Source organism: Hermetia illucens, chromosome 6 (genome assembly GCF_905115235.1).
Source record: "Hermetia illucens chromosome 6, iHerIll2.2.curated.20191125, whole genome shotgun sequence".
NCBI classification, from domain to species: domain Eukaryota; kingdom Metazoa; phylum Arthropoda; class Insecta; order Diptera; family Stratiomyidae; genus Hermetia; species Hermetia illucens.
The window spans coordinates 70181545-70202777 of record NC_051854.1 but is presented as its reverse complement, the minus strand read 5'-3'; the positions used below and the strand labels follow the sequence as shown (position 1 = coordinate 70202777).

The 21233-nt window shown below is 44.2% G+C and overlaps 1 protein-coding gene across 1 annotated transcript in view; it reads right to left on the bottom strand.

The window, feature by feature from the left end:
- Positions 1–21233, bottom strand: part of LOC119659451 (zwei Ig domain protein zig-8-like) — an 86779-nt gene that overhangs the window by 47164 nt on the left and 18382 nt on the right. Inside the window, exon 2 of the mRNA XM_038067536.1 lies at positions 12292–12494. Coding sequence (XP_037923464.1) covers positions 12292–12494 — 203 coding nt within the window. The remainder of the gene's footprint in view (positions 1–12291; positions 12495–21233) is intronic.

Below are 21233 nucleotides of genomic sequence, written 5' to 3'. Positions count from 1 at the left end.
ACACTCTGACCGACAGCCAAGCGGCCATCAATGCCTTGTACTCAGCGATGACATCTCCCAGGCTGGTGGGGCAGTACAGAGATGCGCTGAACCGTCTGGGCGGCAGATTCAAGGTCACTCTCCTCTGGGTTTCCGAGCATAGGAACATAGAGGGGAATGAGCGGGCTGACGGATTGGCCAGGCGTGGTTCTGCTATTGGCAGTCCTTCGCCGAATGCAGTCGGTGTTCCGGTGGCGGCTGTCGGAAGCCGAGTCTACCGACTGAACTTTGCCTCCCTGCTCTCATAACAACAGTCAGGGTCTTAGGAATTTGTAGCATGAAAACGGCGCACCAAAGCGTTAATTGGGCTAATCGGAGCGGCCACTGATACCTACATACCTACCCCTAGGTTTTAATATAAACCTGATCAGTTAGTCGATTAATATTGGATAGATTATTTGTGGGGCCCAAGGAAGTTCTGTGGTCCTTGCTTCTTCATAAGTTCTCATTGTTTATAGGCATGCTGGTGATTCCAGTTTGCACTTTGCATTTTTACTTTGGAAAAGCACACTAAGTATCTTATTAAACACATATTCAGATAAAGTAAATTTGATCTACAGAATGACAGCAATGAGAGTGGTTTCCGCCTCCAGAATCGTCCTAGATGATACAGCCTTTACAAGCCTTTACAACAGCGATAGGAAAGCTCGAAAACAGTCATTGTATATACAAGCTCTCGTCCCGTCTTCGAAGCCTGTTTGGGGAGAAAGCATGTTTGGATCAAGTATATACACACAATCTCATCCAATCTTCCACAAGCTATGAAGGTTACCGAAAATACCTCGATAGATTTACATAAGTTGAGCACATTAGCAGGTGGTTCAAGTTACAATTAAACATGGAGAGCCTCTAGGATTTCATTCTACCATTCTAAATAATAATAATAATAATCGTTGGCGCAACAATCCATATTGCGATTTGCGCATTTTCTCATAGAACGTGCGCTCCCTGTATAAAGATGGAGCTGCCAAGCAGCTAGTCGATACCCCATCCCAATATAAGGCTGATGTAACAGCGTTTCAGGAAATGCATTGGACAGGGACCGGTTTCCTGGAGAAGAGTCGCTACACCTAACATATGGTGTGGTCATCGAGTAAACGAGTAATGTGCACGGAGTAGATTTCTTAGTCAGCCAGAAAGTGAAACCTGCTGTTATGGACTTTGAAAATACAAGCAAACGGCTTACAAATATAAGTCTCATTAACGTTCACGACCCTACAGATGATACTGCAGAGTCAGAAAAGGATGCTTTCTCGGAGACAGTGCAATGAACCCTCGAAGCCTATTCCATATATGATACAAAATCATACTTGGGTTAAAATACTCAAGTAGTGACTAAGCCCCTATTCTGGCGATACGTTCGCTCCCATAGCTTACATCAAAATACAAATAATAACGGACTCCGGATTATTCAAGCAGTGTCACACGAAATGGTTGTTGGAAGTACCTGGTTTGCTCGGAAAGCGATCCAACGGAAAAGAACAATGCTGTACGCCGGGTAATGTTGGATTCTCAAAGAACTGGGGCGCGTGCGGAGACTTATGAAGAACTCCGTCGAGCGGAGAAGCGACTTTACGGACGGAAAAAGGAAGCTTGGCAGAACCAACAGGTCTGTGAACTCGAAAAGTACAGGGAGCAACCGCACTGAGCGCGAAAGTTCTACGCACAAGTCAGCAGGATGAAGACTTACACACCTCAATGTTCATCCTGCCGAGAAAAAGAGTTAAATCATAAAATTTACGACAGAATGGGCATATAAACTACTGAACAACCAGAAAATCGGCGAGACGCAAGTCCCACCAACTGAAGACGACAGACAAATACTGCCACCACCAAGCATAGAAGAACCATCGGCTTAAAAACCATGTCACCAGGAGCCGATAGAATCACAGCCGGATTGGTTAAATATGGATGCGGCCAACTACACCGAAGAAGTTTCATTCCAGGCAAATCAGAAACAGATCAAGTTTTCTCTCTGCGGGAAGCGATTGTTGGAATATGGACATCATTTGCACCATCTTTCCTTCGAGGTTAAAACCGCCTATGATAGGAAAGCCAAGCTAAAACTATACATGAGAGAATTCGGTATCCTTACGAAATTGGAAAGATTGACTAGGCTGACCCTGACCAATGTGCGAGGCCAGATAAAAGCAAAAGGATCACTCTTGAGACCGTTTAACATCAGCAACGATCTACAACAACGGGATGCGAGAGGTATGATCCTCTTCAAGTCCACCCAACTACTGGCCTACGATGACAATATTGACATTATGGGAAGAACAGCCCAAGATGTACAGTCTACCTTCATCCACATCGAGCAGGCGGCGCGAAATCTCGGGCTGCATATTAATGAAGGCAGGACGAAGTATATGGCATCAACGCCAGCGCCAAAAACCAACGCCATCCAATCGCACTGGTCAAACGAAAACAATAAAGATAGGAACCTAGAGCTTTGAAACCGTTGAAAATTTCTCCTATATAGGATCGAAAATCACAACCGACAGTTAACGGAGCCTACTTCAACTTACAAAAACTGTTCCGCTCGAAACGCCTCACCATAGAGTCAAAGCTGTTACTGTACAAGACAATGATCTTGCCATTCCTCATGTACTCCTCGGATACCTGTGTGCTTAGCAAAAAAAATCCTCCGAAGAATTTTTAGCCCCCCGCAGCCTATAAACGATGAAATCAATGAGCGATACCGTGAGTGTCTGTTTGGTTGTGGATAAAATCCGGCTCAACAGGTTGCGGTTGGCGGGTCACCTAATCCGTGTGGGTTAGGATGATCCAGCTCGGAAAGTCTATAAGTGCAATATCTATGGTAGAAAAAGAGGACCAGGCAGACCCTGCCTGAGATGGAACCATGGCGTAGATCAGGACGGCAGACAGCTTTTAGGAATATCGATTTGGTGGACCTCAGTGCAAAACTGGGGTGTTTGGAGTTAATTATTAAGGCAGGCCTAAACAGGGTACCGGTTGTTGCGCCGTTGATGATAATAGGTGAGGGTGCTGCTAGAGATATCAAATTGTCCCTGTCAGAACCAAAAACGTAAGCCAAAGTTTATCCCGTCGAAAGAGAGGAAGACTTGCAGAAGTACATATTTTCATAATGGGGGTATCGGCACGCTACATCCTGTAATGATGAAGTTAAATCAACGTCGGATTTTCTATGTGAGTGAACGCATCATGCATTCCATTCTTAATACTGACATTCGCTGGTTGCAGCGGATATTATCACATGCACTAATGCAAATCTTGCTACACATAAACGAATCCGAGATATTCCGCTAGATTGCAATATCGAATATAATGGGGTACTATGGTCTGAGTGCTCAGAAGCTGAGCCTCTCGCCCATCCCATAAACACATACAAAAGACGGGCATTCTCAGGAAGTATCCTCCCGAAAAATCTGAAAACAATCAAGATTATGCCCTTGTATGATATCGAGGTCTCAAAATATCCTCTGCACCAATATCTTGTCTCGTTTTCTTTCTTATTTATTATTAACTTTGTCTATCGGGCGAGGTAATTGGCACGGTTGAGCGGTCGCTGCAGTACAAGCAGTATACCCTTGCTGCCTTCTTAGATATAGAAGGAGCTTTCAACAACGTCAGTACCAACGCCATCAAGGAAGCCTTGACCGGTATTGGATTGGAGGGGTATCTCACGCATTGGATTATATCCATGCTGAGTACCAGGATAATCCAGTCCGATCTGGGAGGCAACCACTTGACCAGAGCTGTGAACAGAGGCAAGCCGCAGGGTGGTGCCATCTCGCCGGTGCTCTGGCTAATAGTAATGGACAAAATTTTACGTACATTGGACAGCAGCGGGGTGAAGGTGGTGGCGTATGCCGACGTCTTGGTGATATTAGTATCAGGGATGTTTCTGTCCATTATGAGCGACATCATGGAAGGAGCGTTGCGAAAGGTGTGCCTGTAGGCCGCAAGATGCGGACTCAGCATAAACCCAACCAAAACGCAACTGATGCTATTCACCACCAAGACAAGGATACCTGAATTCCATCTACCACGGCTGAATGAACAAAGATTGGTTCTTTCCTCTATCTGGGTGTAATCCTGGATCCTAAGCTAAATTGGAGGTTGAACATAGAACTGAGGGTTAAGAAGGCCTGTATAGCCTTCTATGCCTGTAAGAGAACCTTTGCAAAGAAATGGGGTCTCCGGCCGAGAATGGTTCTCTGGACCGCTGTAGTGCGTCCGATCCTGACGTACGACTCCATTGTATGGTGGCAGGCTTTGAAGAAGAAATACAGTAGAACGAAGCTTAATAGGATTCAAACAACCGCGTGTGCAGGTGCTACGGGGGCTCTGCAGTCCTGCCGTGCAGATGCTCTCAATGTGCTCCTGCATCTCCTCTCCCTAGACCTCCACATCAAATATGTTGCAACGTGCAGTACCGTCAGACTACGTGAGTCCGGATGCTGGGCAGCGAAGTCCGACGGCCACAGCAACATTCTAGATGAAACGCCTCGAGAAATCTGGGCATACCCCACGGACTATGTCACTCGCAAGCTGAATTTGACGAGAAACTTTCCTGTGGACCTTCCAACCAGGACAAAGTGGAAGACCGGCGGCGTGTTGCAAGACTATGACACAGCATTCTTTACGGACGGATCAGAGATGGCCTATGGAGTCAGCGCGGGGGTTTTCTCGAATACACACGGTGTAACCAAGTCGTATGATCTCCCAGGTTTCACCAGTGTATTCCAGGCGGAAGTAATGGCGATATTGGAGGTCTGTCGATGGCTGGAGCGTGATTCGAGCCCAAATGTAACATAGCCATTCTGACCGACAGCCAAGCGGTCATCAAGGCCTTGTACTCAAAGACGACATCTTCCCGGCTGGTAGGGCAGTGCAGAGACGCGCTCAACCATCTGGGCGGCACGCTCAAGGTCACTCTCCTCTGGGTTCCCGGGCATAGGAACATAGAGGGGAATGAGCGGGCTGACGGATTGGCCAGGCAAGGCTCTGCTCTTGGCAGCCCTTCGGCGAATACAGTCGGTGTTCCGCTGGCGGCTGTCGGGGGCCGAGTCTACTCGCACTACATAGCAGCCGCGGGCCTGAGATGGCGAAGGCTTACAAGCTGTGCCAAATCAAGGAGAATTTGGCCCGCTTATAACATAGCCCGATCACGAGAGCTCCTGTGCCAGACGCGTGCAAATGCATTCAAGATTACGGCGGTCTGCACGGGGCACTGGCCCATAGGGAACCATGCCGCTAGGCTCGGCTTACCCTACAACTCGCATTGCCGAAGCTGCGGAGAAGGAAGGGAAGCCCTCATGCACTTTCTCTGCGATTGCCCAGCTCTGGCTCGAGTCAGGCTGCGGACACTGGGTAAACCATTCTTTGGGGACCTCAGTGAGATTTCTGGCTGCAGGGTCTTAGAGCAGCTTTCCTTCGTGAATGCTACGGGCTGGCTCTGAAGATTCGAGCCGGCTGGACTCTGCTTGCCTGTTCTTATAACAACAGTCATGGTCTTTGGAGTTTGTGGCATCAAAAAGGCGCACCAACGGCGCTAATTGGGCTCCTCGGAGCGGCCACTGATACCTACCTACCTACCCTTGTCTATCGGGCATGTAATGAAATTTGACAATGGGCAGAGATTATACTAAGCGTCTGAGACAATCAAGATGGGAAAGCTATCTCAAAACCTTATAAATAGAAGAAAGTTTGCTGTTTGCTGAATAGTCATCATCGACGGCGCAACAACCGGTATCCAGTCTAGGCCTGCCTTAATAAGGAACTCCAGACATCCCGGTTTTGCGCCGAGGTCCACCAATTCGATATCCCTAAAAGCTGCCTGGCGTCTTGACCCACGCCATCGCTCCATCTTAGGCAGGCTTTGCCTCGTCTTCTTTTTCTACCATAGATATTGCCCTTATAGACTTTCCGGGTGAGATCATCCTCATCCATACGGATTAAATGACCCGCCCACCGTAACCTATTGAGTCGGATTTTATCGACAACTGGACGGCCACGGTATCGCTCATAGATTTCATCACTGTGTGGACTACGGAATCGTCCATCCTCATGTAGGGGGCCAAAAATTCTTCCGAGGATTCTTCTCTCGAACGCGGCCAAGAGTTCGCAATTTTACTTCCTAAGAACCCAAGACTCCGAGGAATACGTGAGGACTGGCAAGATCATAGTCTTGTACAGTAAGAGCTTTGACCCTATGGTGAGACATTACGAGCAGAACAGTCCCTGTAAGCTGAAATAGGCTCTGTTGGCTGACAACAACCGTGCGCGGATTTCATCATCGTAGCTGTTATCGGTTGTGATTTTTGACCCTAGATAGGAGAAATTATCGACGGCCTCAAAGTTGTATTCTCCTATCCTTATTCTTCTTCGTGTTTGTGTTTGACCAGTACGGTCTGATGTTGTTGGTTGATTCGTCTTCGGTGCTGACGTTGCCACCATATATTTTGTCTTGCCTTCATTGATGTGCAGCCCAAGATCTCGCGCCGCCTGCTCGATCTGGATGAAGGCAGTTTGTACATCTCGGGTCGTTCTTCCCATGATGTCGATATCGTCAGCATACGCCAGTAGTTGGGTGGACTTGAAGAGGATCGTACCTCTTGCATTTACCTCAGCATCACGGATCACTTTCTCGAGGGCCAGGTTAAAGAGGACGCATGATAGGGCATCCCCTTGTCGTAGACCGTTGTTGATGTCGAATGGTCTTGAGAGTGATCCTGCTGCTTTTATCTGGCCTCGCACATTGGTCAGGGTCAGCCTAGTCAGTCTTATTAATTTCGTCGGGATACCGAATTCCCTCATGGCCGTGTACAGTTTTACCCTGGCTATGCTCTCATAGGCGGCTTTAAAGTCGATGAATAGATGGTGCAACTGTTGTCCATATTCCAACAGTTTTTCCATCGCTTGCCGCAGAGAGAAAATCTCATCTGTTGCTGATTTGCCTGGAATGAAGCCTCTTTGGTATGGGCCAATGGTGTTCTGGGCGTATGGGGCTATCCGGCCTAGTAAGATAGTGGAGAATATCTTATAGATGGTATTCAGCAACGTGATACCTCTATAATTGCTGCACTGTATGATATCTCCCTTTTTATGTATGAGACAGATAATGCCTCGTTGCCAATCGTCAGGCATTGATTCGCTGTCCCATACCTTGAGCACAAGTTGATGAACCACTTGGTGTAACTGGTCGCCTCCATATTTAACCAATTCGGCTGTAATTCCATTGGCTCCTGGCGACTTATGATTTTTTAGCCGATGAATTGCACTGACTGTTTCTCCTAAACTTGGTGGTGGCAGTATTTGTCCGTCGTCTTCAGTTGGCGGGACCTCCAACTCGCCGATGTTCTGGTTGTTCAGTAGCTCAGTACTCAACCCATCGCTGTAATATGCCCATTCTGTCGGGAGGATGAGCATCGAGGTGTATAAGGCTTCATCCTGCTGACTTGTTGGTAAAACTTCCGCGCCTGGTGCGGTTGCTCCCTGTACTTTTCTAGTTCACAGACTTGTTGGTTCTCCCAGGCTTCCTTTTTCCGTCTGTGAAGTCGCTTCTCCACTCGACGGAGTTCGTGATAAGTCTCTGCGCGTGCCCCCGTTCTTTGAGAATGCAACATTACTCGGTATGCGGCATTCTTCCATTCCGTTGCTAGCTTACATTCATCGTCAAACCAGCCGTTCCGACTCCTTTTGCGACTGGGGCCAAGTATGTTTGTGGCCGTATCCATGATAACGTTCTTCAAGTGATTGTGAAGATCATTTGTTGATGCTTCATCTCCAGGTCTTCTGTTGACTGCGGTTATTGCGGCATCGATTTCCCTCTTATAGGTGTCGCGGAGGGTTGTGTTGTAGATGGCTTCAGTGTTCACTCTCACCTGATTGTCAGAGGGGATTCTAGGTGGTATTGTTATTCGAGCTCGGAGCACCATGCCAACGAGATAGTGATCCGAGTCTATATTGGCCCCCCTATATGTTCTGACATTCATCAAGGCTGAGAGGTGGCGGCGTTCGATCAGCACGTGGTCAATTTGGTTGAAAGTTGTCCCGTCTGGAGAGGCCCACGTATGTTTGTGGACCGCTTTCCGCGCAAGCCAGGTACTTCCAACAACCATTTCGTGTGACCCTGCTAATTGAATAGTCCGCAGTCCGTTATCATTTGTTTTTTCGTGTAAGCTATGGGAGCCAACGTATCGCCTGAATACGGGCTCCTTCCCTACTTGGCTGTTAAAATCCCCAAGTATGATTTTGATATCATATCTGGGACAGGCTTCGAGGGTTCGTTCTACTGCCTCGTAGAAGGTATCCTTCTCCGACTCTGGAGTCTCCTCTGTAGGGGCGTGAACGTTTATGAGGCTTATATTTCTAAACTTGCCTCGCAAGCGCAGAGTGCATAGCCGTTCGCTTATGTTTTCAAAGCCGATAACAGCAGGTTTCATTTTTTGGCTGACTAAGAAACCTACTGCGAGCACATGGTTTACTGGATGACCGCTATAATATATGGTGTAGTGGCTCTTCTCCAGGAAACCGGTCCCTGTCCATCGCATCTCTTGCAACGCTATTATATCAGCCCTATATTGGGACAGGGTATCGGCTAGCTGCTGGTCAGCTTCATCTCTGTACAGGGAGCGCACGTTCTATGAGAAAATGCGCAAATCTTTATTCCGTGTTCGTTGCCGGGTCCGTCGTTTTAAAATCCGTCCTGTCCGAGGCTCCTGTTGTGGCTTCGTAACGAGTTGTTTTCCGTGTAGGGTTGTCAGCCCTACTCAACCCCCAATCTGGAGGACCAGTTGGTACAATTTGTCCCGTTTTTAGGCGCGTTTGCTGAATAGTACTGTCCGCAAATGCTGAAGCTCCACCGAAGTGTTCCGTCGGCAAGCGTTTGCTTACCTCTTTACCCCTTAAGTCCCTCATATGTCATTATATAAAACTTCACGTGCCCTTAAGGGGTCATAACGTGTGAAGGCCGTTTTTTTGCCTTTTTTTGAAAAATTATTTTGGAGGATAAAGATAGAAACGTGATTTTCTCACCATACGTTTATTGATATCTCTAGTATATGTGGTAAATTATTTGATAGCGTAGCTAGTTTTCGGAATACGTGTCAATTTATGCACCCATTTCCAAAAAAAGGTGTTTTTCTGCTGTCACGCTGGAGGACGCTGTGTTCATCTGATGAAAAAAACTAAACGGCATTTTAATGTGGACAATATTCCACGGTCCGTAAACTAGGATAATTAGAAAATATTAAAAGGTAAATTTTTGGTGGGCTTTTAAACTTAATTTTTTGGAATGGTGTTTTTTACGGCTTTTTTTATGAATTAAAAAAACTTCCCGTCCGATTGCAATTATCCTAGTTTGCGGGCCGTAGAAATATGTATTAAAGAAGTCATGAAAATTTCAAAGAATTTGGTTGGATAGATTTTGAGCTATGGTGGCAGCCGATTTTCAAGATGCAGTTTCAAGAAAAACGCATTTGAAAATTTAAATGCGATTATCAACAGTAAAATTTTAATTCATCATTAATCTGCTATACCTGGTCCATAGAGAGCACCCCCCGTTTCTTCAAAAAAGTCTCTGGTTTCAATTCTGGCTCTTCCAGCGAGGTCAGTCGATCGTCGTTCGGACCGCCAAATTCGCGCTTCATTACGGCGGTCGACATAAACCTGACATAGGTGACCAACTTGACATCCTATTTTCACTAGGATTTTGAGAATGCCATTGAATCCTTGATTGAAAATAATTACAGCCAGAAAAGTGGCTATTTCTACGACCTTGGCCCCAGAATGAAGGTGTTTAGGAGCGAAAGTCCAGATCAGTGCATTTAACGACTCATTGCTGTTCTGGGTCTCTACTCCTAAACATCTGTTCAAGAGATCATCTCGTGACAAATCTTCGTAGATTGGTTTGATGACTATTTGAACTTCAGTCAAAGATGGAAACTATCCTTTAGCTTCCGCTTTGCGCCATTTGCACCAACCGTCCTCGCCTGCTGGACAATTTTGATGCTGAGGATTTTCGTCTGTAGAACATTTATGGAAGAAAGTTGCCCAAATTTCTTGTTTCATTCCTTCTATCAAATTTGCGTGTCGACGAATAGCTAGCCCAAAAAATGTAGTGAGGTCGTTAATAACCTTATCAGTAAGTTTTCCAGCCCCTTTTCCACCAATGCTTTTGTGATTCTTCTTTGCATTTCTAAGCCGCGTTCCCATTCTTTTCTCGACATGTCCTACGCATTCCTTTTTTACTACTACGTATATTTTATTATTTGCACAAATTTGCAGAAATACCAAGGAAAACTCCAGCAAAATCCAATATATTATACAATATATAAAACTTGTCGCAATTGGAATATACATGTTCATGCTTGCTAAAACTTTCTTTGCTGATGTTGATGCGAAGTCCTTTTTCTTCTCTGATAAGTATCGATTCCCATGAGATACTCGTTTTTTAGTGCGAGCATGACGTTGAACGTTAAAGCAATCTCCCTTCGTACGATTCATTTAAAAAAATCACTGAACACACAAACAGCACAATACTTAAAACAAAATATAACTGAGTATAGCTTGAAAGCCTTTCAGTGCTCACTCTAGACTGGATAATCCTTTTTATTCCAAACAGCAAATAAGTTTAGACAATTGATTGGTTTTCCATCTTTTTATATTTATACCTGTGTTCGAATTTATAAGGCTCAGGTAAAAAACTAACAGATGAAAAAAGATTCGATGCTCTTTCTGATCGAGTACTCTAGCCGCGGCTGCAAACTCCTTACCTGTATAACACTTTAATTTCTGAACGACTCGGAATATCGGAAGATCCCTTTGCCCACATATTCTCCACTATATATAGATACAATTCATCCAAAAAAATCGATTTCTCCAACCCGACACACAGGATGACCCCCTTAAACGATGTATGGCTGCCAAAAGTCAAAAGAGAGTATACTACAAAGGAAAATCGCATCAAACAGCTTACGAACGACCAAACCCAGGCCACATCTGATGACCTCGTGGAGTCCCAGTAACAAACCCTGCATTCGCTGGATCTTATCCTAGAAATTCAATGTGAAAGCGGATTAAAAGCAAAGTCCGAATATTTCATAGATATCCATGGCTATGACAAGATGGTGAGCCTCATCAGGCTCTCTGCAAAGCATACCATTATACTTCAAGTACCACCTAAAGCAAGTATCTGTGCTGCATATAAATATCTAATCCAATTTCCATTGTTGAATAATTTCCTTAATTCCACGGAATTTTTCACGCAAACGTTAGTTCATTTAGAGTATCTGCCTCGCGATTTAACTCTACGAGGTACCCATGTAGTAAGAGTTTAAATATTCGGTCCTTCAATCCTACCTTATATAGCAATTTATTCGCTCACTTATTCCTGTCCTTCCGAGGGTAGCCATGCAGTTTTCAGGATATTTTTTAATTAATGTCTTATTGATATTCCTTTCAACCTAAGTAAATTTCTCTTTACATACATATGTGCACGAAATACTTGCCCATAGTTTAAGTGCTGATGGAATATGTATGTAAATTTTTCTGCATTGCTCTTGGAAGCTGCTCCCTACGCCTGGCAATCAACTATGTACCTTGAAAACGCATTACGGGAACACGTTGCCAACTGCATTTCGTTACGAATTTATTGCTCATTGTGAAAACTTTTCAGTTTCCCTAAAGTAATTATGCTTTCTCTCAATGCCTACAGTAAAAGGACGACCGCTTTTGGAAGTGAAATTGGGTTAAATGGGCATCGCTTTCGTCAGGCAACGCTACCCTACATTGAACAAGCGAATCGCATGCGGTGCTTACATCCGTTCCTACGAGCGAATGGTGGAACAATTGTTTGTCATCTGCAGACAGTTTGGCACCAATCATAAAATTTTAAGGACGAGGTCGATACCGGAGACAGAGCTACGACTATTGATTTTTTTCCTCGCAGGGCGGCACCAAGACTGTTCGCTTCCTTGTTCATTCGCATGAAACGATAATACCACCACCGCATAATCATTCCCGTGTAACGTAGATGGTGGGGGAAAGCGGACGTTTTGGAATTCATACACGTGAAGGATCTGGGAGTAATTCAGATATGTCATTGGAAACGTTACAACTATTCCGTTTTGCTACAAATTGGGCGAGCGGAAAGAGTTACGAAAAACGCGTTCTATCAGGGAGAAAGTACCTCAAGCAGGGCGTAATAAAAAATCACGTTTTCAAATTTGCGCACGAAATATGTATGTACGTGTCAGTACTTACGTTACATGGCAGATAGGCATGTGTTCCGACTTGCACAACGATGTTGGTTTCAGATGCTGATGTTCGATTTGACGCCCTTACCAGCGATAAAGGTGACGGGGTAGGTACTGATATGGATGAGAAAGAGGATGATGCTGGTGGCCTCCCGATTCCGGCATTTGTGGTTATCGTCGCGAGGAATTCAGTGTCGCTTATTGTTAAATCTGGAAATAGAAAATGGGAAAAAATAGGGTGAGCTAAAGGCACGTGTAATGTTCCCTACTAGGGATCAACCGCTCGCAATTGGCATAGCAAAATGTTGGTTACTCATGACACCACACGAATTAGGATGCTTTTTGCACCGTGTAAGAAATCGAAATTAAAAATTAAAAGGATGAGTGCAAATAGGTCACTTCAGATAGAACCGGCTGGGTATAACAAATCGAGGGCAATGTCAATGGAGAGGGGTGTATGTCGAAAGCTTCGTCATTTTATTTGAGGTTTTCTCGAAAACAAATCCTTGTGAAAATCGGTTTACTGTCTGTTTGCCGGTCTGTCCGCCTGTCATACCCATTTCATAAGAAATGGTTACACCTATTGATTCGAAATTTGGTGAAAAGTTGGAGAAATCTCCTCGCATTCAGTGAGCAACATCATTCTACATAGATTTTAAGGGGGTCGCCATATAAAGAAAGAGGGGTGTGCATTTTTTTTTACTGAATATAGTTATGTAGAGTATCCAGTGAAAACTCTCGATTAGAACTTTTCGAAGAAGATGATAGATATTCGTTGCATAGGCGAGCAGAGTCTACGCACATTGTATTAAGGCCTCGAAACACTCTACATTAAGATATCTACCCAAATTAAGCTGCTAACAGTATATATATATTTATGGGAACAAACGGGTTCGGACAAACAGGGCAAAGTTGCTGGATCGCAACAATCAAGTCGACTTTCACCTCCCAGTTGGTAGCCCCGGATAACCACTTGCGGCGACAAGATAGTGGCTGGCCGCTGGAATCCAAAATAAAATAACAACACCAATAGCAATAACAGTAACAACACGACGGCACAACCGGCAATAGCCGACATTTTTAGAAGGAGTAACAATACACCACGCTCACCGCTTCCACCAGCTAAACTAGGAGAATACATCAGAAATTTCTTTGCAAGAAACGTGAAGTTACGAGGGTCACTTACTGAAAAAGTACAAGGACCCACCGTCCTAATGGTGGCTGGAAGTAAAAAATGGAGTGACACCGTAAGGCTAAGAGTCCTGGCAGCAGAAAAGGGCAGATGCAATCGAATTCGAGTTCGGAAAAGGAGCGATGAAAGAAGATACTGCCTGACACCCCTTTGTTGGGAAAAAGAGTCACGAGCTCCCCAATCAGGCGGAAATATAAGTCATCTCACCGAATAGAGAGCACCTCGTTCGAAAACCAAGGCTAGAGAAAGAGGTCATATGCTACCACTGCCAAGAGAAACATCTCCCTGGATGTAAAAAATGTGATAATGGAGATGGAAGAACTGCTTGACCTTATTGCATACCAGCAAAATTCTTGTAAGACAGCCGAAGAGAAGCTGTGGAAAAAGCACATTGCTAGTGCAGCCATTAGTTGCACAAAATTCAGTGCCCTCAGCCCGCCAGAGGACGAACAAACAATCTACAAAGGAGGTGAAGCGAAGATAGTTTGGACGCAGCGGGAAGAATTCCACGAGCTGGCAACCAAGAGGGCCAAGCGGCGCCGAAAAAAGGAGAAAACTCAGCAACAACAACCATTAAGCAGAGTGAAGGGAATCTTTCGTGGAACTTCTTCGAGAAGTCTGCAACAACGACAAACCAGAAAACGCTGTTATAGATATAAAATCCGTGATGTACTTGTCGAGCTTGGATGGGGAATCGATAAGGAGACTACGTTCTTTGAGACAGTCTAGAAAACTCTTGGTTGGAAAACAGCGGTGCCAGCCTCTAACCCACGTGAACGCTGTAAATAAGTGATCTAGATTGTCTCGCTGGTATTGAAGAGGTGGATAAGGCGACAAAAAGGAACTACTCAGAGCTTAAGATTAGAGTTACGTCTGTCAACTCCAAGGGGACAAAAATTGGTTATTGTCATGGTCTCTGAGGAAACAGCGTGCCAACTTTTCCATTGCGGGAAAATAAAGATCGAGTGGATTATTATTTGCAAAATAAGGTGAAGTGTAGTTCCAGCTGTTTTAAGTGCTGGGTATATGTACATATAGCAGGCGTTTGCAAGGTCATGACAGAATGCTGACATTTGCAAAGACCGTGATCCGTTGCTTTTGGGCGTAGCCAAATCTTCAAAGAGGAGTTATAGAAAGCGAAAAGTCAAGCACCCTGATCCACATCCTGCAAACAAACATGCATAGGAGTAGAATTGTTCACAACCTGATGGGGCAAATGGTGCAGGAAAGAAGAGCTGTCTTATTGCTTCTCAGCCAACAGCACCAAGATAAGAATTCGCCATTGTGGACTGCCGATATATCCGGGACTGTTGCCATCTATGAGGGTAATACGGTTAACTTGCGAGTGTGGGCCCATGGTCGTTTCAGTTCGTTATACGGATGTGATCTCATACCGAACGAATTAGAAAGAACGAATTAGAAACGCGGAAGGGGGAATTCTAGTCCAAGGAGATTTTAATGTCAGAGCTCCCGAATGGGGCATGCCGCAACCAGATTTTCGACATGACTGCTAAGACAGGACTTATTGCATTCAATACCGATAGCAACCCGACATTCAGACGCTCTGGTAGCGAGGGCACTATTGCTGACGTAACTGCTGCAACGAAATGCATAGTGGGAACTTTCGTAAGAGCTATCCAATATGCCAACGCTAAGGACAAGGAGTAATAGCTGGATGTGACGCTAACCGCCATATCTCTTAGATGAGTTGTAGTACCAAGACGATGGGATGAAGAATGTTTGAATATCTGGTAGGAACTGATCTGCATATATTCAACTTGAATAATGGGACCGCTTAATTCGATACGGTGAGGCGAGAAATCATCAACATTATGGTGGTGCAGCGCTTGTCGGAGAGTGGATAATATCGAACGATGTCACATTGTTAGATCCAGACGCATTGATTTCATAACGAGCATGGATTCGCTTCCACGTAAAAAGCAGAACTGAGCGCCCGAGTGTCAATCTCTGAAGGGGGGGCATCAAATCGATAGCTGGAATTGATAAAACAACCCAGATGACCACAAGTAGGATGAGAGAAATTTTTAAAGCGAGCCGCCTACACAATGTGACAAAGAAGGCCACTCCAATGAAAAATTCTGAACTGCCAAAGCAGAAAAGAATGACAAGGACACTCTGATGAAGTTCGTAAAATAATGTTCAGAAGTCTCTAAAAAAGAACATGAGGTCGGCTAAGCCATCATCATGGGAACGAGCGCAGGCCAATCGCTTACATTTCACTTATATTTCAATTATCTGGCGTGATGTGAAGGTGATAATCATCCCTAGACCAAGGGAACTTTCTTCCAGAGACACAAAGAAGCATTCGACCAGTTCAGTTGAACTCTCTTTATACTAAACCGGTTGGAAAGACTACTAGATTAATTCGTAAGGGAGACATAGATTCCTAAGTGGCCACTGCACTTCAAGCAGTATTCCTACCAGGAGGGCAAAGCCACAAAGGCAGCACTCCATAAATTCACGACAAAAATTGAAAAAAGGATACCTGAAAATGAAGGTGACTTCAATCATGTCTCATTCCTAGCGATTTGCGATGTAGCAAGCAGGCATAGAATCAATTCATTGTTAATTGGTTTGATTTTTCATACGCTAATCGAGAAAGATCCATATATTAGCCGGACGGAAGTCTATTGAAGCAGGATACTTTGATAACTTCCAACAGAAATGAGTACTTCCTCCTGCAATTCTGAAAATAATTCACAGTTCCTCCCTCCATACTAGCTTGACGGTGAAGGCTAGTAAGGCTGGACCAGTTTCGTTCACTTGGAACGTTTAGTATTTTATTATGGATCTCGACTCGAAGCTAACGTGGATGCATCATACAAAAAAAAACAAGAAGCAACCCTGGAGATTTCTCTGGTGCTGTAAGATTGCAAAAAGTTATATCAGGGGCTTTTAGCTCAGCGTATTCATTGGATATACAAATCCATCATAAAGCCTATTTTGATCTGTACATACATCGTCTGGTGGTCGAGACTGGAATTTTTCAGATTTGTCTTTGGGAAGACATTCTGTCTTAATCACCCGAAAAGAAAAATGGTCTACAAATGGGCATGAGTCTTTTAGGATTACAAAACTAACAATCCTCACCGACGGGTCAGTCATCGATATCGAAGGGGAATCAGTTGGAAGGGTCACAATTGGAATGTATTCTGACAGTTGAGAAGCGTCATCATGAGCAAATAGCAATAAGACATCAAGCTTGCTTACTGTCGACTGACGAAATATTCTTTATATGGGTACCAAGACCCTAGAATAGCGCTATTAATTGGATGACTAACAGGCTAGTTCGCCTGGGGTCTAAGTTCACAATGGTGGAATTAGAGACAGTATTTAGCCATCCATTTCCAAGTCTGCTCTTAAGAATAAATTTTTAAGGATTCACGAAGCCTAATGCAGCAATTTGAATTGGTGCTGACAGACGAACCTTTTTGGGAAATAACCCGCGACATTTTGATTGTCCTTTAAGTGAGGTATGAAAACACTGGTATGGCTTTAAACGGAACACTACTCTTTAAGCTATTTCTATCCAATAGGAGGAAGACGACAAGGCGACTTTGCACTTCATGTGCATAACAAAAGGCCTGAGTGCTTGGTGAAGTGATTATTGCCTGATGTCTCATTTGCCAGCTTCGATTGGATTGTGTCCGGTTCATGATTTGATATAATGCGCCCTAGTACTCGATAGATTGCAATACTCTTTTGGGCATCTAACTTTCAACTATTCCCGCATTCTTTAATTACAAATACCTTGTTCCGTGTGATAACATGTCCTTTTTCTATGATGTGCAGTGTTACCATCGATTTCATAGACGTACTCTTCCTCTCTTTCCTAGCCGTTCCCACTTCCCTCGTGTATTCTCTCCAGATTACTAAAACCAGTCTTTTAGTTTCTCCTATATAGCACTTTTTACAACTCGGATTCGTGTTTCAATTTTCGATTTCTAAGGACCTTATTATGTTGTTGCGTTAGTGTATCCTTGTTGATACTGAAACCTCTCGTTTGATGAAGCTGTTGAGTGTATGACACATTGTTCGCTTCATTTCGATGTTATTGACGACGGATATCAGTTACCACACTTCTTTGTATTTGTTTTTCTATCTATAACGTTTCTTTTTCTTATATAAATCTTTCTGCACTGCACTGCTGATTACTGCATAAAAAGAAACCATTTTATGTGTGTAGAAGCCGTTGGACCTTCCTGGAATTGTTGTGAGTATGTGTGCCCCACAGAGGATCTCCGTTTCGGAACTTCAGGCATCTCGATTTTGCGCAGAGGTTCACCAATTCAATATCCCTAAAAGCTGTCTGGCAGAACGATGGTGTAGGCCAGGACCCTGGTATAGCTAATAGATTTCGTCTTTATGTAGGCTACGGAATCGTCCATCCTCATGTAGGGGGCCAAAAATTCTTCCGAAGATTCTTCTCTCGAACACGGCCAGGAGTTCGCAATTTTTCTTGCTAAGAACCCAAGTCTCCGAGGAATACCCGAGGACTTGCAAGATCATTGCCTTCTACAGTAAGAGCCTTGATCCAATGGTGAGACATTTCGAGGGGAGGAGTTGTTGTAAGTTGAAATAGGCTCTGTTGGCTGCCAACAACCGTGCACGGACTTCATCATACTAGCTGTTATAGGTTGTGATTTTCGACCCTAGATAGGAGAAATTATCAAAATTCTCAAAGTTGTAGTCTCTTATCTTTATTCTTCCCGTTTCACCAGTGCGGTTTGGTTGGTTGGTATTTAGTGCTGACGTCGACACCATATATTTTGTCTTGGCTTCATCGATGTGCAGCCCAAGATCTCGCGTCACCTGCTCGATCTGGATGAAGGCAATTTGTACGTCTCAGGTTGATATCGTCAGCATAGGCCGATAGTTGGATGGATCGTAACTCTTGCATTTACCTCAGCAGGGATCACTTTTTACGGGGCCAGACTAAAGATGACGCAGAATAGGGCATCCACTTTTCTTCGTTGTTGATGTCAAATGGTGTTGATAGTGATGCTGCTGTTTTTATCTGGCTTCGCACATTGATTGGGGTCAGCCTAATAAGTCTTATTAATTTTGTCGGGACAAAGAATTCTTTTATGGTCGTGTAGAGTTTTACCCTGGCTATGCTATCATAGACGGCCTTGAAGAAGTAAAACTTCTTTGGTATGGGGTAGTGACGTTTTGGTACTTTGAATGGTGACTTGAAAGCTTCTCAACTCTCTGTGGCCCAACCTGTCTACTTCTTTTTACTTTTAGCCTTTGTCTTGTTCACGAAGTGGGTCGATAGTTTGTGGTCGGTTGCGCCATTTTTCTCAGTCACTTGTCTGACCTGGATAGAGTCGCGAGGCTTTCAAATCACCATTCAGCGTTTGAAGCTACCTACCATTGTCTGTCTTTTGGTCATTTTGCATCAACTTTGATGTTCAGGTCAATCTTTTACAAGTACGAATTTTGTGACCATACCATCTAAGACCCCTCTCTCGCAATTTTGCATGGTTGGTACAACTCCATATCGATTAAGGATATCCTCATTTCGGATAGGATCCAGGAATGTTACGCCAGTAATCCAACGGAACGTCTTCATCTCCATTACCCCGAGACGCCGTTCATTGACTTTTATAGTAGGTCGATATTCAGAACCGTAGAGCGTGACAGGGCGGACGGCATTGTGGTAAATTTTACATTTGAGATATTTGTTGATAAGTAGATAAAAAAGAACACCAATTGTGGAAAGTGACTTTATCCAGGTTGCGCTAATGCGGGAAACAATTTTATGGCGCAGTTCTCTCTCTCTCTCTCTGCGAAACAGGAAAACTGAAATTACCACTGACAGTGATAGTGCCTGTTTCCTGGGGATCGTTTTTCAAAAATTCTCTTTTATTCAGATTCAATCTGAGGCCGTGTTGTACGAAGCGATCATTCCAGTGTTGGATAAGTTGCTCGAAATCAGTTAGTGAATTATGAGATGCTAAAAAACATCATCTGCAAAAAGCAGTGTATAGGCCGTTGGATGTCCCGTAAAAGGTAGTGACCGTAACCCGAACAAAGACTAGAAGTTGGAGGGCGCTTCCTTGATGAACATCGACAAAGATGCGAAGCGGTTTTGATAAACCCACCAACCACGTTTAGTTCAGTCTGTGAATTACTTCTGAAGAGTCCAGATTTGTCTGGCGACCGAAACGTGGATGTGCCAGCTTTGACTGTTCAGGCGGCTAACTGGCCGAACGTGTTTGTTTGGGTTGCACGTAAGGATTTCATGTTCGTTTAGGCTGTGAGCGATATATTTATAGTTATTTTTATCGCAGGTGACATTTTTGATAAATGCTCACATACAAAAATATCTCAAATTCTCGTCTCATGCCCTTCCACCTCCACACGCCACACTACAAACTTTACTTTTCAGATCGTATTCTTCTGGCACTGGGTGCGGTTGTAGAGCCAGTTGAGCCAGTGTGTTATACGTCACACTTTCTCTGTATCCAGAAATACAATGTAGAGAGAGCGGACTAACGCCACAGTTGTACTAGATTGGATTAGTAATCATGCATCACGGTGGAAAATGCATATTATAAACCGAGTGAGTGAGATTCGCTCACTCAGTAGAGTCATGTCCGGTCAGCAGAAATTCCCTCATTTCCTCTCAAAAATACTGCACGGTGAAAGCGAGACGGTAGGCGCGGCAGTTCGACAGTAATTTTCAATTCTTCGCGGTCAAGCTCAACCCCAGTCTCAGCAGTAGATCTAGATTTCGCAGGATCAATAGCCATAAAGTGGTTCAATGGGAGAGAGACGAAGGTAGCCAAACTATAAATATACAGCAATATTTGTATGTTTATTGACCAAGGTAATACATTTGGAGTTAGTGGGAGATTTGACATAAGCCGCCTCCATACTAGCGATATTTCATGGAGAGGGAGGTGTAAGGATTTGTACACCGGCTGCGGTACTAATTTCGTAGTAGCTAGCAAGGAGTTGAAATGTGGTTTTTACGCCATTATGATAACTGCAAAGGAACATGTTAGCAGCGACAGTATTATCTGGCATTTTAGTTCACCAAGCAGACCAAGCATTTCGGTGGACTTTGGGAGGCTGGCGTGAAATCGGCCAAGCGTCACCTTGGGTTAGCTAATGGAGAAAGCAATTTAACTGTGGAGGAAATTTTCGCGCTACTTTCCAAGATAAAGAATAGTCGACCTTTGGCACCTCTTAGTAACAATGTAAATGATCCTGAAGCTTTAACCCCTAGGCACTCTCTGGTCGGGGAATCACTAATGGCTATTCCTGAGAACTCTTCTGACAATCTGAGTTTTCTTACTAAATGGAAGCGACTATTGAATCCAAAGTGGATCAAGCCGCTTATGAGTTTCGGGGTTGGTCAACTGGTGTTATAAAACTGAGAATTATCCATCGACGAAATGGCCTTTGACAAGAATAACTGAAGTTCACCCAGGTACGGAAGGTTTGGTGCAAGTAGTGTCCATAAATTTGAAAAGACATGAAACCAAAAGTTTAGTGTTCAAACTTTGTCCCCTTCCAATAATAGAAGACATAGAGTTGAGTAAAGGAATCGAAAGTAGGGCAAATGTTTGCACTGAAGCAAACCATGGTTTGACAACCAAAGCGCTTCGAATCCGAAAAGACCACGTCCTTGTATGACAAATCACGGAAAACTTTATTCACCCGCATTAATTTTTAGTGTTATGATTATGGTATCATGGTGGGCACGGCACAATCGCTGGTAACTA